Source organism: Cucumis melo, chromosome 1, assembly GCF_025177605.1.
Source record: "Cucumis melo cultivar AY chromosome 1, USDA_Cmelo_AY_1.0, whole genome shotgun sequence".
Classification (NCBI taxonomy): domain Eukaryota; kingdom Viridiplantae; phylum Streptophyta; class Magnoliopsida; order Cucurbitales; family Cucurbitaceae; genus Cucumis; species Cucumis melo.
In genome coordinates this window covers 4,214,614-4,228,624 of record NC_066857.1, presented here as the reverse complement: position 1 = coordinate 4,228,624, position 14,011 = coordinate 4,214,614, and the positions used below count along the sequence as shown (strand labels likewise).

Sequence of the window (14,011 nt, the reverse complement as noted above, 5' to 3'; positions counted from 1 at the left end):
TGTGAATATTTTCAAAATTTTATTATTAACTCTGGTAATGTTTTCACATATTGAATTATTTCATGAGAATTATTGCGTAAGGCTGGATTAATTCTCCGCTTGAGATTTTGTAGTCAGATTGCATTGTACAGTAATTGAAATGTAATGGTGAACGAATTACTTTTGGTTATGTTTATAAACTGTGTAAAAATAATTACCTCAAATCTCAAATGTAAAACTAGAGAATCCTTTTATTGTTTTATCAATGTTAATAGAAAAATATATGTTTTACCATTATATTCTGAGAGTCTAAAAATTACCCAAACCAAATATTAAAATAAGTAATTATTTTAAAATTTGTTGATCTAATTCACATTTTAATTGATTATAGATTTATTCGTAAACAAGTAATGTTTTTAATGGATAAAATACTAATGACAAATATTTGTTAGATGAATATTATATTTTTTGTGGTTTTAAAAAAATAACAATATTCTAAATATGAATTTTAAAACCAAGAGTGAGAACTTTGCTAGTGTGTATGACTTTGGCCACATGGGAATAGTTGGAAAGAAAAGCGAGAGTTTAGATAATATATTCGAATCCATTAGATGGATGATCGAAAAACTAGAAAAAAAATAATGAATAACCTTTTCTTTAAAAAAAAAAATGTGTCAAATAATCCTGGGTTGAGATCGAAATTGAGTGAAATTAACCACAAAGGCAGAAAAGTAGTCTCGTCTTGCTCGATCTTTCTCAGTCTCGCTTGGTTGGTGTTGCTATCGCTTAATCTTGTTCAATTTATGTCACTCTTCAGTCTCACTCAATCTTTCGGTCTCTTAGTTACACGGTCGGTCTCGCTCTCGTCCATCTCAATTGGAGTCCATCACCCATGTTTGTTGGCTCACTCTCGCTCCTCTCGGAGAAGAAGACTCCAGGGATGAGAAAAAGTGTGAAGTTAGGAGGGAGAAGGGAAAAACTAAATCAATAAAAGAGGGTAATGCTGTAACTTGAAGGATGAAAACTTGAAAGCTACTTTTAATGTTTTTATAAAATTTGGGTCATTTATCATAAAAATGGGTGTTTTAGACAATTAAATCAATATATTTGTACCAAAACGTAACTATTGGAGTTAAAGTTCACGACTTTGAGTTTTAATCGAAGAAACAAACCCATTGTGTTTAACATTTTCTGTTTTCTTATTGGTCAAAGTCTCGTCATCGATCCAATAATATTTCGACACGGCATAATCCGACATCATACCAAATCGGAGGCGACGTAAAAAGTTAACATTTTTTTTTTTTTTATGTTGAGTTAAAAACACTAAAATTTTCTCCTCGTTTGAACTCCCAACTGCGCCACCGTCTGTTTTGACCCTTTTTCTGATCTCTTCCCTTCGGATTAAATTAACCCTTTAACTTATTCTAACTCTCAGATTCTCTCTTCCCCCTATTGGCGGCAAGCAATTCTTTGTTCATCCCCTCATTTTCTAAATTCTGAGGTAATTTACATACCCTTTTGTTTCTTCTTTCCTTTTCTTCATCACAGATCCTGAAGATTTGACTTTTTTTTTGTATGATTCTTGTTATTTTCCATATGGGTTTGTGATTTTTTGAAGATATGGAGCGATGGGCTATGAGATTTGTGGTGATGATGGCGTTTGTTGGGGTTTTGCTGTTGAATTTGAGAAAATCAGAAGGGATTAGGTTTGTGATCGACAGGGAAGAATGTTTCTCTCACCAGGTTCAATACGAGGGAGATACTGTTCATGTTTCTTTTGTTGTAATCAAGGCAGATTCACCATGGCACTATGGCGATGATGGCGTTGATCTTGTGGTATCATTCTTCTACACTTCCCTTTTGTTTTGCTTTCCTTTTCATTAATTGAATTCGAAACTAGGAAAACAATGTTTATGGGTCTTTTTTTGTGTTTCTTAATTCTTTGTTAAGTGCATTCTTAGTTCTTCTTGGGCAAGGCCTTAACTTGGTATAAGAGATGATTAGCTTTTGAGATGCTTTGGTTTGACTGAGTGACAGAGACCTCCTTACGATAAAAGCTAATACCATGTTTCTCCGTTAAGAGGACTAATAGTAAAACTAGAATGGGGAAGGATTGATCTTTGTCCAAGAGGTGGTTAGTCTTTAAGGTTGTTTTTTAGAACTCAAGGACACAGTTGTACAATTTGTAGAGCAAAATTCTGTCTAAGTAAGGTCGTGGTTTTAGGTTGTTTCCTGGAGGCTCCTATTGATAAAAGTTATGACATAGTTCTTGGTTGCTAGAAGACTTATTTTAGTATTAGTGGTGGCTAGCTTTAAGTTATTTTTGTGGGGAGAGAGACAGAGAGACAGAGTACTCCGAATTCCTAACTACATCTACTTCTTAGTTTTTGGGTTGGGGTGCTCGTAAAGACCAATGCTAAAATAAGAATGGGCAGAGATTTGTCTTAGTAGAAAAGATGGTTAATTTTGTGGAGATGCTTTGATTTGGATAATGACAGACCATTCTAATAAGAGCTATGTCTTAGTTCTTGAAGTGATAAGAAGATTATAACTAAAACTAAAATGAGTAGACACATCTTAGTATAACGGGTGGCTAATTCTTATAATTTAATTTTTGGAGATGTTTTGAGTTTTACTTTATAGGGAAGGAGGGAGAGTGACATTCAAATGATACATCTTTTTTTATCAGAAACAGAGGAATTTATATATAAAACAGCAAGTAGAAAAACAGCCAAAGGGCGAGGGGTTGAGAACCCCATCCCCTACCTGAACAAAAAAGTGAACAATAAGCATCTAGTTGTTAAGAATCATGAGAATGTTGTAATTACAAAACAACTTTGTGTAGTTTGTACACCACCAAAAGAGCGTATGGTGCACGAGAGCTCAAAAAGAATTGAAAGAGCTAAACTTATCTTCGAACACCCTACTATTTCTTTCATTCCAGAGGTGCCACAAGAGAGCACGGGTTGCACAACTCACAAATTTTTTTCTTTTTCACAAAAAGCTGCCCCCATATAGACCCTCAATTATCCATTCATCGACCCGCAATGGGAGTCAGCCATCCAACCCAAAGCTCTCAAAAATCCTATTCTACTCTTTGGATGTGAACGTGAACTCGCAGTATAAATAAAGGTGATCTAAAGTCTCAGCCTCCTTTCGGAAGCTTCCTTTGGAGCTTTTCCTGGGTGCTGAGACTTTTATAGGTGAGGGACCAAATAAGATTGACCAAAGGCAGATTAACTTTAGTACCTCACTTCTCATCCCGGAGCTTGATTAGAATCAACCCAACAATCTGCCACCACAACATTCTTTTTCAAGGAAATAATGTAGATGACACAGTACAAGAAAGCAAGAGGATGGGCTGCACAACACCTATCCTCCCAAAACTTTATGCGTCTCCCATCACCCAGCATGAAATCAACGAAGGTAAAAAAAATGCTCTTTTTGTTTTAGAATACCATTCCATAATTGAAGCTGCCTTTGTCTTTAGGCTTTATAGAACTCCACTCATGCTCCTCTGCCCCGTAAATAACTCTAATCATTTCCCTCTACAAGGCGTTTCTTCATGACAAAACCTCCAAAGCCACTTCATCGAGAGAGTAGAATTCTTCTGATTAAGAGAGCCAATTCCCAACCCTCCCATAAATCCTTAGGAGAGGTCCACTTCTGGCTGACAAGATGGGAGGCCGTTTATCATATCCACCACCCCAAACAAAGTCAAATAAGCTTTTACACGCGAGAAATAAAACCTTTCGGAGCCTTTGATAAGGAGAAAAAGTAACAAGGTAAACTTTGAAGAACTGATTGAGCAAGAGTAAGTCTACTGCCTTTGAACAGGACCAATCCACGCCACTTACCAATTTTAGTTTTAAATTTTTCCTCAAGAGCAACCTTAGCCTCCTTAGTCGCGGCCTTCCCACCAAGGGGAAACCCCTATTAAACAAAAGATAATTGATCAAATTTGCAACCCAACTCACTAGCTTTAGAAGCAACCTCCTCAATAGTGAACAATATTACTAAAGGCATTGCCAACAATGGTAACAAGGAAAGGGGAGAGGGAGGTGCCCTTCCCTAAGCCCTCTATGTGCCATAATCTTCCCACGTGGTCTTCCATTGATAATGATAGAGAAATTGATAGATGTAGCCTCGAATCCACCTCCTCCACCTTTTCCCAAAACCTTTGAGCTTGAGGATCCCATCGAGGAAGGTCCAGTTGATTTTATCATAAGCCTTCTCAAGATCAAGCTTTAGCACAAGTTGTCACATTCGCTTTGTCACCGCTCGCTCTCTCGGATGCGGTGTGTTCAGCAGCATGCAATGCTAGGGAGATTAAGCTATAGCAAAGTGAAATCCTCCTTCTTCCCATTCACCTTCCATTCTTCAAGAGATTCCAAACCAGTTAAATGGCACCAAGGATTTTCCTTCCACAAAAGCCACTTGAGCATCATGGATAATGGAAAGGACCTTTTTCAGTCTTTTGGTGAGGAGTTTCAAAATAATTTTATACAGAAATGTCACCAAGCTGATAGGTCGGAACTCACTTACCCGTATAGGCTTCTTCTTTTGGGGGTCGAGCATATGTTAGTTTCATTGCACCTTTTGTTTATAATTCCATATTTAAAAAACTCGTGGAACATTTCAAAATCACTTTTTAAAATGTTCCATGAAATTTTACAAAACTCCCGGGTCATGCCATCAGGCCCTAGCGAGTTATCAGTAATCTCATTGTCTCTAAGAAGAATTCTACCCTCACTGTCTTCTAGCATCAAGATGACATTTTTGCTTCTAAAGTTGGAATTTTCATCTCCTTTTATGTGTTTACTAAGTAAACAATATTGAAGGGGGTCTGTAAAGGCTCCTCTTTTTATTTAGCTTTATATCACTGAGAATGGATGCAAAAGCTTCTACTTCATATTAATGAGTCAAGTTCACCTGTGAAAGGTCCAAATCTTGTTTCTCATCCTGCTCTAAATTGGACACAATGAACAACTTACGTAAATATGGATTCTACGTCACCCATCAAATAGTATTTCTGATACATTTTAAAATAACATTGTTGTGGGAAAGAAATTTCAGCTAGAAATGAACATAAATAACTAGAAAATCTTTTGAGAGACTATGAAGTGTCCAAGATTGGCTTGTTTTTTACTTGAGCATAGGCCTGATTTCATACTTAGAATATGTTGTCATAGTCATTTGTGTACTACGTGGTCAAAGAAGCCTTTGGACATATGTATTGAAGTTGAGTTGGTTATTTTTTAGATGATTTAGCAGTTTTTTAAACGGAAACAAGCTTCTTTATTAATGAAAATAAATGAGCTCAAAGTACAATAGTATTGAGCAAAAAGAACTAGGGGAGAATCCATACTAGGATGAAAACAAAACTATAGTTGGGCAGCATAAAATATGGCAACCTATAAATCGAATTCAACCAGAAAAGTAACAGGCAAAACATAGCTTCTTGAAGATGAAACATCTTAGGAAGTCATAAATGGAATTACCTCAATCACGTTTGAGAACTCCCCTTATCTTAGGTGAACCCCCACAATAGTAATAAGAATAACCCCGATTAAACAATTAGTTAACAACCCCAAGAAAGCTAAACAGATTTGACTTGGAAAGATTGATCAAAGATCAAGAAGAAAGGAGAACTTGTTCCTAAGTTCAAGATTTCGAACTCTCCACAATCTAATTGATCAAACTAGATTGAAAGTCCTAAGCATGCATTCTAACACAATAATACAAAGGAAAACATAAAGCCTGTGAGAAACACTCTGAGAAAATTTCATTCAAATTCAAGCTTTTGTTCAAAATGTGGAAACTACAACCCTATTTATACTAATTTCAAATGTTATATGAAAGGATACAACATTTAATTTTATGCCATTTCAACTACCCTAATAAATGAAAGTACATACCATTAAATAAGTACATATTAAAGATGTGAATGAATCTAAAAATGCATTAAATATGTGAATCTGAATTTCTATATTCATTATGACCCTTGGGTATCTAAGTGACTCTTGACGTTCCAGCTTGTCATTAAAAGTAGAAAATTTAACTTAAAAGTTACTTGTTCTATGTTTAGCTAATCAATGCCAATTATTTGCTTATCAAGAAGACTAAATGCAAACCAAAGCTTAAAAACTTCCAAGAGGAACCTATTTAAATAAAAACTTGCGCTCCCAAATCTTCAAGATGAAAGGAGAAAGAGAAGGGCCAAGTAGAAGCAGCCGGCTGCCTCAAATCTGTCTTGTCAAATCTATTCAGAACCCAGAGGAACTCAAATAAAACTTCCAAAACAAACAGAATCTGATTCCAAAAGAACTCCCCAGCAGATGCTCCCCTTTGGCAAGCCAGAAAAACGGAGACCAAACACAAATACAATATCAAGCAAACTACTCCAAAAACGGAGACGATTTAGCAGTTAGCTATGTATAGAGACTCTAAAGACTATATTTGGCGATTTTTCTATTCTTATGGAGTTCTTATTATTAGACTCTTGTGTTATATTGCTTTCACTGATAGAATTTTCCGTTGATCCAATATTTTGTTTGAAATATAGATAAAGGGACCTACTGGTGAACATCTTCATGATTTCCGTGATAAGACTAGTGAAAAGCATGAATTTATTGCTCACAACAAAGGCCTTCATCGATTCTGCTTCACGAACAAGTCTCCATACCATGAAACCATTGATTTTGATGTGCACGTTGGCCACTTTTCTTATCATGAGCAACATGCAAAAGATGGTAAGATGCCATTGCCCGGTTTTATTATTTCCTGACCTTTCACAAGTTAAAATCAATCTCAAAACTGGTGCATACTACAGAGCATTTCAACCCTTTGATGGATCAAATATCTAAGTTGGAGGAAGCTCTTTACAATATTCAGTTCGAACAACATTGGTTAGAGGCTCAGACTGATCGTCAGGCAATAGGTAACGTTGACGAACATGTCTCAAGCTTGAATAATTTCCATGAAATCAGCTTAGGAATTTAATTTCTTTTGCTGAAGTTAGTCCTTGATAAAATTGGCATCAAGTAACTTACAAATCTAAACCCATTAATTAAGTGAGCTCTTCAATAGATGTTTTTGGCATTACTCAAGCACCAATGATCGTGATGGTAGCTTTCTTCTTCGTAATTGTTGCTGAGGCCATGTTAGATTTAGGGGAATAATGGCATTTTCCGGAAAATAGACTAACATGTATAAGAGAATGATTTATGAGACCCTATTTGATAACCATTTAACTTTTGTTTCTATTTTTTGAAAATTAAATTTTAAACACTACTTCTGCCCTTAAATTTCCTTGTTTTTTCATCCAAGGTTTTAAAAAACCAGTTTTCAAAAATGTGTTTTTACTTTTTCAACAAAGGTGGAAATCATAATGGAAAATTTGGGAGGAAACAGATACAAATTTTAAAAGAGAAAACTAAAACCAAAATCTTTACCAAGTGAGGCCTTAGGTCTTGTTTTAGACCAACAACTAAGGTTGAGCAATGGAACGACTTCAAAAGACTTTGGATCTATTCTTAACCTCAAATTACATTGCGAAGATTTATACAACCTAACAAAACCTAGGTGGTTTGGGTTGTGTTGAAATAGAACTCGGTTAAATTTTCTGTTCGATCTCTATTCTTGTTGGATTGAAATGACGAAAACCCATAATGTGTTTATGTGGTATGGTTTTTGATTGCAGTGAATGATGGAATGAGCAAAAGGGCAATCCACAAGGCAATGTTTGAGTCAGCAGCACTGGTAGGGGCCAGTGTCCTCCAAGTCTATTTGCTGCAGCGCTTGTTTGAAAGGAAGCTTGGAACATCCAGAGTTTAATCAAACAAATTCACCTTTCCCTTCTTTTTCTTTTCTTTTCCCTCTCTCCTATTTATGGCTTTATCATTTTGTATCTTTTTCCCTCGCATGATCTTAACATACTAGTTGGTTCTAATATAAATTTTTCTTCTCTTTTTCTCTCGTTTGGTTCAATAAGCAATTACTTTCCAATGTTCTTGAGTTTCTGCATCAGTTGACTTATATAATTGAGTAGCATTCCTTTTTTAGAATTTAAAGATCAGGTGTACAATCATTGAACAAATCATGTTCGAGGTCGAGAGTAGTATATTTTTTATTTTTTAGAAATACATATTTTCTCCTATTATCGTGTATTTATCTTAATCAACTACGCTATGATCAAGTTTGACAATTGAGAATGATTTTTTTCCCTTGTGAGATGAAAGAAATGTAATGTAGGTTGAGTAGTGAGTGGGAAGAGAATGAGGATCGTTTTTCTTATATAAAATCTTAAAACTACTTTCTATATTTTTATATACCCTAGTTATGAAACATGTGCCAATCTTGTAGTTTTAATGATTATTTTACATAATGCATTTATGGAACGCGTTATTTTACCGTATTGATTATCACTTTCATTTATTTAAATTTTCTTTAAATTTTGAATTTCATTAAATTATCCTTAAAGCAGGTGAATGCAGTATTTGTTTTGTTTTTCTTTTAGAGGTGCATCTTATATATACATTGGAAGAATCAACGTACCCTACCAATTCAATGCGTGTAATCACTTTCATCTCGATTAACTCATCCAAATAGCATATATTGTATTTTATTTCGAAAAGTAATATATGTTAACATCAATTGCACTAAAAAAGTTATCTCTACTATCTCTTAAATGGTCGGTGCTTACAATAGCACAACCACTCAACAAAAGGTAATATAAAAATTCATAAAAAGAAATTGTAAGGGTAAAAGGGACATGATGTCCCTTTTAATATAATAGAGATTATTTCGTTTCACATGTTTTTTCTCCTCTCTTTGGGCAAGGTACCCTATTACCATTCTTGTACGTACTTTATGACATGCCATGTGATAGTGTGATTCGAGAGTTCAATTGATTACTATAATGTACTTTGAATTATAGTTGCATATTTGAAGTACGTAACTGTTACAAAATGGTTTTTCTGTAGAATAATGTGTAATAATAATTGAAAACAGTTGGTGTATGGTAATAGTTCACTTTACCTAAGGTAAGTTGGAAGTTCAATAGTCACCTAAAAATCGGACAAAGTTGAAAACAATTTAAAACTAACATATGATAGAAATGATCAAATGTTGCTTGGAAATTGAGATTTGAAATAGTGCGGTGATCCGGACTTACACCATTTTGTACTGTAAATCCTACTTTAAAGGTATTGTAACTTCTATAGTAGTTTATAAAATAAAAGAAAGTATTCCTTTAGGCAAATGACATAATCGACTTTTCAAAACTAGAGTAATCGAAAAAAATAAGTTCAAAAAAAAAAATTGACAAACTATTTACATTCCATAAAATAATACAACTAAAATAAATTATTACACTTGATTTTAATTTAATAAGTTAAAAAACAGAAAGTTTATGACCACCAAAAAGCAATAAAGAGTCGATATGTTGGAAAAATAAAGATGACATTCAAAACTGAATCATTAACATCAAATATGAGGGGAGGAAAAAAGTGTGCAGAATTGGTACCTAAAAAAACAATATATTTTTCAACCTTATTAAATTAGGAAACCAAATGAAAGAGAAACTTTATGGATAAAAATTCAATATTATTCTGATAACAGAAGAAAACAACAAACACATTTTGATTGCCTCAGCTTCACTTTAAGCTTTTGTCACAAAAGGCTCTACTTTTCCAGATCCCTAAAGGCTAAAGCTATCATCATTTGAAAGGGTAAATAGGAAGGATAACAAGTTACTACCAACCCATATGATCCAACACCTTATCTTATCGACGCTTTGTGACTTGAACAGGCTTCACACAAGCTCCAACACAAGAGCAGATGCACCACCTCCACCATTGCAAACACCTCCAACTCCATATTTCCCACCCTTTTGCTTTAGTACCTAAAATAAGATCAAATGTTTGTTGTTAAATGGGTTGCGAGTGATATCTACTTTCATAGACAAGGAAAGAGGATAGCTAATAGAGAAATGTTGGGCAATATTGGAGATTTTTTAAATGAATTACCCCCAAAAGTGTGACCAAGATACGAGCCCCGCTGCAACCTAGAGGATGCCCCAGAGACACGGCTCCACCGTGCACGTTCACTTTATCCTGTACATGAAGAAATGAGATGAACTTAGAACAGTGATAACATGACAAGGAAGAAAGAAACTGGATAGAGAGATGAGGTAGCACATTTAGAACGACAATCTAAAAGCAAGCCGTAGTCCAATTATTCAATTCATGCGAGGCCATAGAAGGGCGTAGAAATATTGGCAAAATATCAAAAGACACAACTTCACCAACAAGAAGAGTGGAAGATAATACTCACAGGAGAGATTCCAAGTAATTTCTGATTGGCAAGAGCCACAACCTACAGAGATTATGATCAAATAGAATAGATAAGAATTCAATGATCGGAGTCATGGAAACTGATTATTTCACGCTTGTCATTAAAAATCTTACAGCGAATGCTTCATTTATTTCGTAGAAGTCAATTTGTGAAGCTTCTAGGCCAGCATGGGAAATGGCCTTTGGAACTGCAAGGGCCGGTGCAGTTGTGAAAAATTCTGGCTCCTACAAATCAATTCCCCATATTATTAGTACAAAGTGCTTTGAAGATCAAAGATATGGAGACTGATGCTTCAGCTGCACTCAGAAAGTAATTACTACAACTAATAAAAGGATCAGGAATTACATGAGCAGCATCAGCATATCCTTTAATTTTTCCAATCACTTCTAGCCCAAGTTCCAGTGCCTTCTTCCCGCTCACTAGAACTATGGCGGCAGCACCATCGCTGTAATTTTGAAAATTTCAACTTTTAATATAAGTGCGATTGATCCTCTGGCACACTTATCCATACAAAGGGAAGTAATAAAGTTTGTTATATTTCTAACTTCCCAACACATGACCAAGAAAAATTTTCCTTTACCTTATGCTGGAAGCATTGCCTGCCGTTACGGTACCTCCATTATCCTTAAAACTCGGTCGTAGCTTCCTCAACTTGGCAGGGTCAAACTGGCATTACGTATAACCTTTAGAAGAGAATGAGAAAGAAGAAACTACATAAAAGAATTATAGAGAAGTACCTTTCCAAGACCCTCGTCCGAATTGACTATAGTCGATGGTTTTCCCCTTCCTCCGGAAACTTCAACCTGCAAGTTTAGAAAGATGTAAGACTCGTAATTTTGAACTAGAGAAAAAACCATGCAATGATATGGAGGGACATCTAACCGGAACAATTTCCCATTCAAAGGCATTGCTATCCTTGGCAGCAATACCACGCTCAAAGCTCTGAACAGCGTAGTCATCCTGCATGAAATCCAGATGTAAAAATGTTTACATAATAATAAAAAGAGAATCAAACTCAAAATCCACTATAATCAATACCTGGGCCTCCCTTGTAATTTGATATTTCTCTGCACATAACTCTGCACAAGTTCCCATGCCAGAGTTTGAATACACGTCCCATAAACCATCTTTCAGCATTCCATCAACAAGAGAATCATGTCCTAGACGAGACCCCTTCCTGCAAATGAGCATGAAATAAGCTATATTATGCTTAGAGCTCAGGTCAATGCGAATGCGTTGAAATTTAGAATAGAAAAGCAACCTTGCTTCTGCCAGGTACTTTGGTACATTGGACATGCTTTCCATCCCACCAGAAACTACAACATCGTTAAGGCCTAACTGGATACTCTGTGCTGCTAGCATTGTCGCTGAAAATTAAGATAGCAAACGTTGTAAGAACACTACAATATCATTTAACATCAGTAGGCTGTAGGGTCAAAAAGATCTTAGAACAAGGACGAGAATGTGAACCTTTCATCCCTGATGCACAAACTTTGTTGACAGTAGTACAGATCACTGAATTAGGTATTCCTGCACCTAATGCAGCTTGTCTGGCAGGAGCCTGGCCCAAATTTGCGCTCAGAACATTGCCAAAGATGACTTCTTGTACAAGTGCAGGATCAACTTTTGCCCTTTTAAGTGCAGCTACAAGTCAAAAACAGGAAAATACTTCGTTATTGGTCAGCTCCATATACATTAGAGGAGAAAAATGGGTTCCAAAATTACCTTCAATAGCTATAGATCCCAACTTGGTGGCTGATAAAGATGATAAAGTACCAAGAAATCCACCCATTGGTGTCCGTGCAACACCAACAATGCAAACATCTATACAACCAAATATTGAATATCAAGAAAAATAGAGAGGAAAAAACAAACCCATCATAGAAATGCAATAACTGTGGTTCTTCAGCGTCAGTTTCACCGACAACATAACTTATAATATCAGGCTCTGATTAACCATTTTTATAGGAAAGCAAGTGAAATACCTCTTGGATTTATCGATTCTGCTGCTGCTGCTGCTGGAGCCATGGTATGCCAAAAATGAAAATCTGTAAAATTTATAAATGAATCGCTGATAAATAAAACAAATCCATGGGATCACCGAAAACAATACTGTGGAAGCAGCCGGATAAAATGCAAACCGAATATTATCATTAATTCTTATCAATCAGTACGATTTAAAAACAGACCAGTAGGAAAAACATCTAAAAGATTACTAGACTTTTCTCCAATTTAAAAGAATACATGGACAAATAATTATAAATTCCAGAAAAAAAAATATTTTGCTAAAGTTGGAAGTCAATTACAATGTAATTATTTTAGGTTGACAGTTAAATTAAACTTCCTGATTTGAGCATCAGCACAGTTTAACAAAATCAACCAACATAACAAGCTTCTCAGTTCCTTCGTTGGCTAAGGAAAGCAAAAGAATATTAAAGCTTTAATGCTTAATCAATTCATTAAAGCATTTCAGAATCACTCTCGATCATGCTGAGATGGTTAAAATTGTTTTTGAAAATTTTAAAATCAGTCCAAAATATGCTGATTTAGAATGATACAAAGAATTGCATTTAAAAGTGAAAAATTAAAAAATAAACTAATTTTGAGTGATTACAGAGTGATTTTGTAGATGAAAAAGATGATTTTAACAATTTCAAAATCACTCGTAAACATGCAGCAATTCCAAAAACCCAAAATCTCTTAAAAAAAAAAAGGCGCTCTCCTTCAATGCTGATAAATACACACATCAAACTCAACCACCAACCAACGCCATGTCCACCATTCCAAAAGATTACTCCAGTCGCCAATCGCAATCACATACGCATCCATAAAATCCGAACAATCATAATCACTCAACCTCCAAATCATCCAAAAAACACAGAAACAAGAAATGAAGCAAGATCTATTTTTAAAAAAAAAAAAAAAAAAAAACCCCTCACAACATCCAACTCGTCCCAGTCAACCATTACAGATCTAAAAACAATTAAAACATCGAAATTTTGAACAAGAATCTTCTAAGACAGTAAACAGATTTCAAAAGTATAAAGAGAAGTGAAGCTAAGCTTTGTTACACTAACCTCTTCACTGTCTACAAGGTGGAGAAAAAGGGGTGCTGTGATCGATCTGGATGGATGAATTGGAAGAGAGAGTTAAAGAGAAAAAATTGAAAATGGTAATGAAAAATGTTGAATCAAAATTGTTGTTGGAATTGGTGTTGTTTATATAGTCGGTCAGAAGAGAGAGAGAGAGAGAGAGAGAGAACTTGATAACTGCCAAGCAAGCGCTGCACGAGGAAGAAGATCTATGCCGTATTCTCCTCTTTCTCCCTACCACTCTTCTTTATTTACCTTCCTTTTTATCTCACAAATTTTCAAATATAACCTTTTCGTGGGATTTTCTAAAAGGAATAAAAAAAAAATTGACAAACTATTTACCGTCCGTAAAATAAAACTAACAAAATTAATTATTTTTTATAAATATTTTATTAATTTTTTTTATTTGTTTTTAAGTATAAACAAAATATTTACAAATGTAGCATGATAAGCATTATCAATGGACTGTAATATTTTACTATATTTAGAAATATTATCAACAATATGTTATTTAAAATAATTTTTGTTTTTATTATAATTTTTTCACAATTTAGTGAATTTGTTATGATATATACATTGAATTG

At 34.9% G+C, this 14,011-nt stretch overlaps 2 protein-coding genes across 2 annotated transcripts; one reads left to right on the top strand and one right to left on the bottom strand.

Annotated features, from left to right (window-relative positions):
- The first annotated feature begins 1,127 nt into the window (after window positions 1-1,127).
- LOC103500557 (transmembrane emp24 domain-containing protein p24beta2) lies at window positions 1,128-7,956 on the top strand. The gene is made up of 5 exons (XM_051085553.1): window positions 1,128-1,480; window positions 1,598-1,815; window positions 6,545-6,731; window positions 6,812-6,919; window positions 7,682-7,956. Exons 2-5 carry the CDS (start codon window positions 1,600-1,602, stop codon window positions 7,813-7,815), a joined length of 645 nt encoding a protein of 214 aa, XP_050941510.1. The 5' UTR covers window positions 1,128-1,480; window positions 1,598-1,599; the 3' UTR covers window positions 7,816-7,956.
- Window positions 7,957-9,552: 1,596 nt separating this feature from the next.
- Window positions 9,553-13,675, bottom strand: LOC103500505 (acetyl-CoA acetyltransferase, cytosolic 1). The gene is made up of 14 exons (XM_008463819.3): window positions 13,413-13,675; window positions 12,321-12,383; window positions 12,061-12,159; window positions 11,806-11,979; window positions 11,597-11,702; window positions 11,374-11,512; window positions 11,218-11,295; window positions 11,073-11,138; window positions 10,916-11,001; window positions 10,681-10,780; window positions 10,449-10,559; window positions 10,315-10,356; window positions 10,008-10,094; window positions 9,553-9,883 (listed from the first exon to the last, which is right to left on the bottom strand). The coding sequence occupies exons 2-14, from the start codon at window positions 12,361-12,363 to the stop codon at window positions 9,794-9,796; spliced, it is 1,221 nt and encodes a 406-aa protein (XP_008462041.1). The 5' UTR covers window positions 12,364-12,383; window positions 13,413-13,675; the 3' UTR covers window positions 9,553-9,793.
- Between the last annotated feature and the right edge of the window lie 336 nt (window positions 13,676-14,011).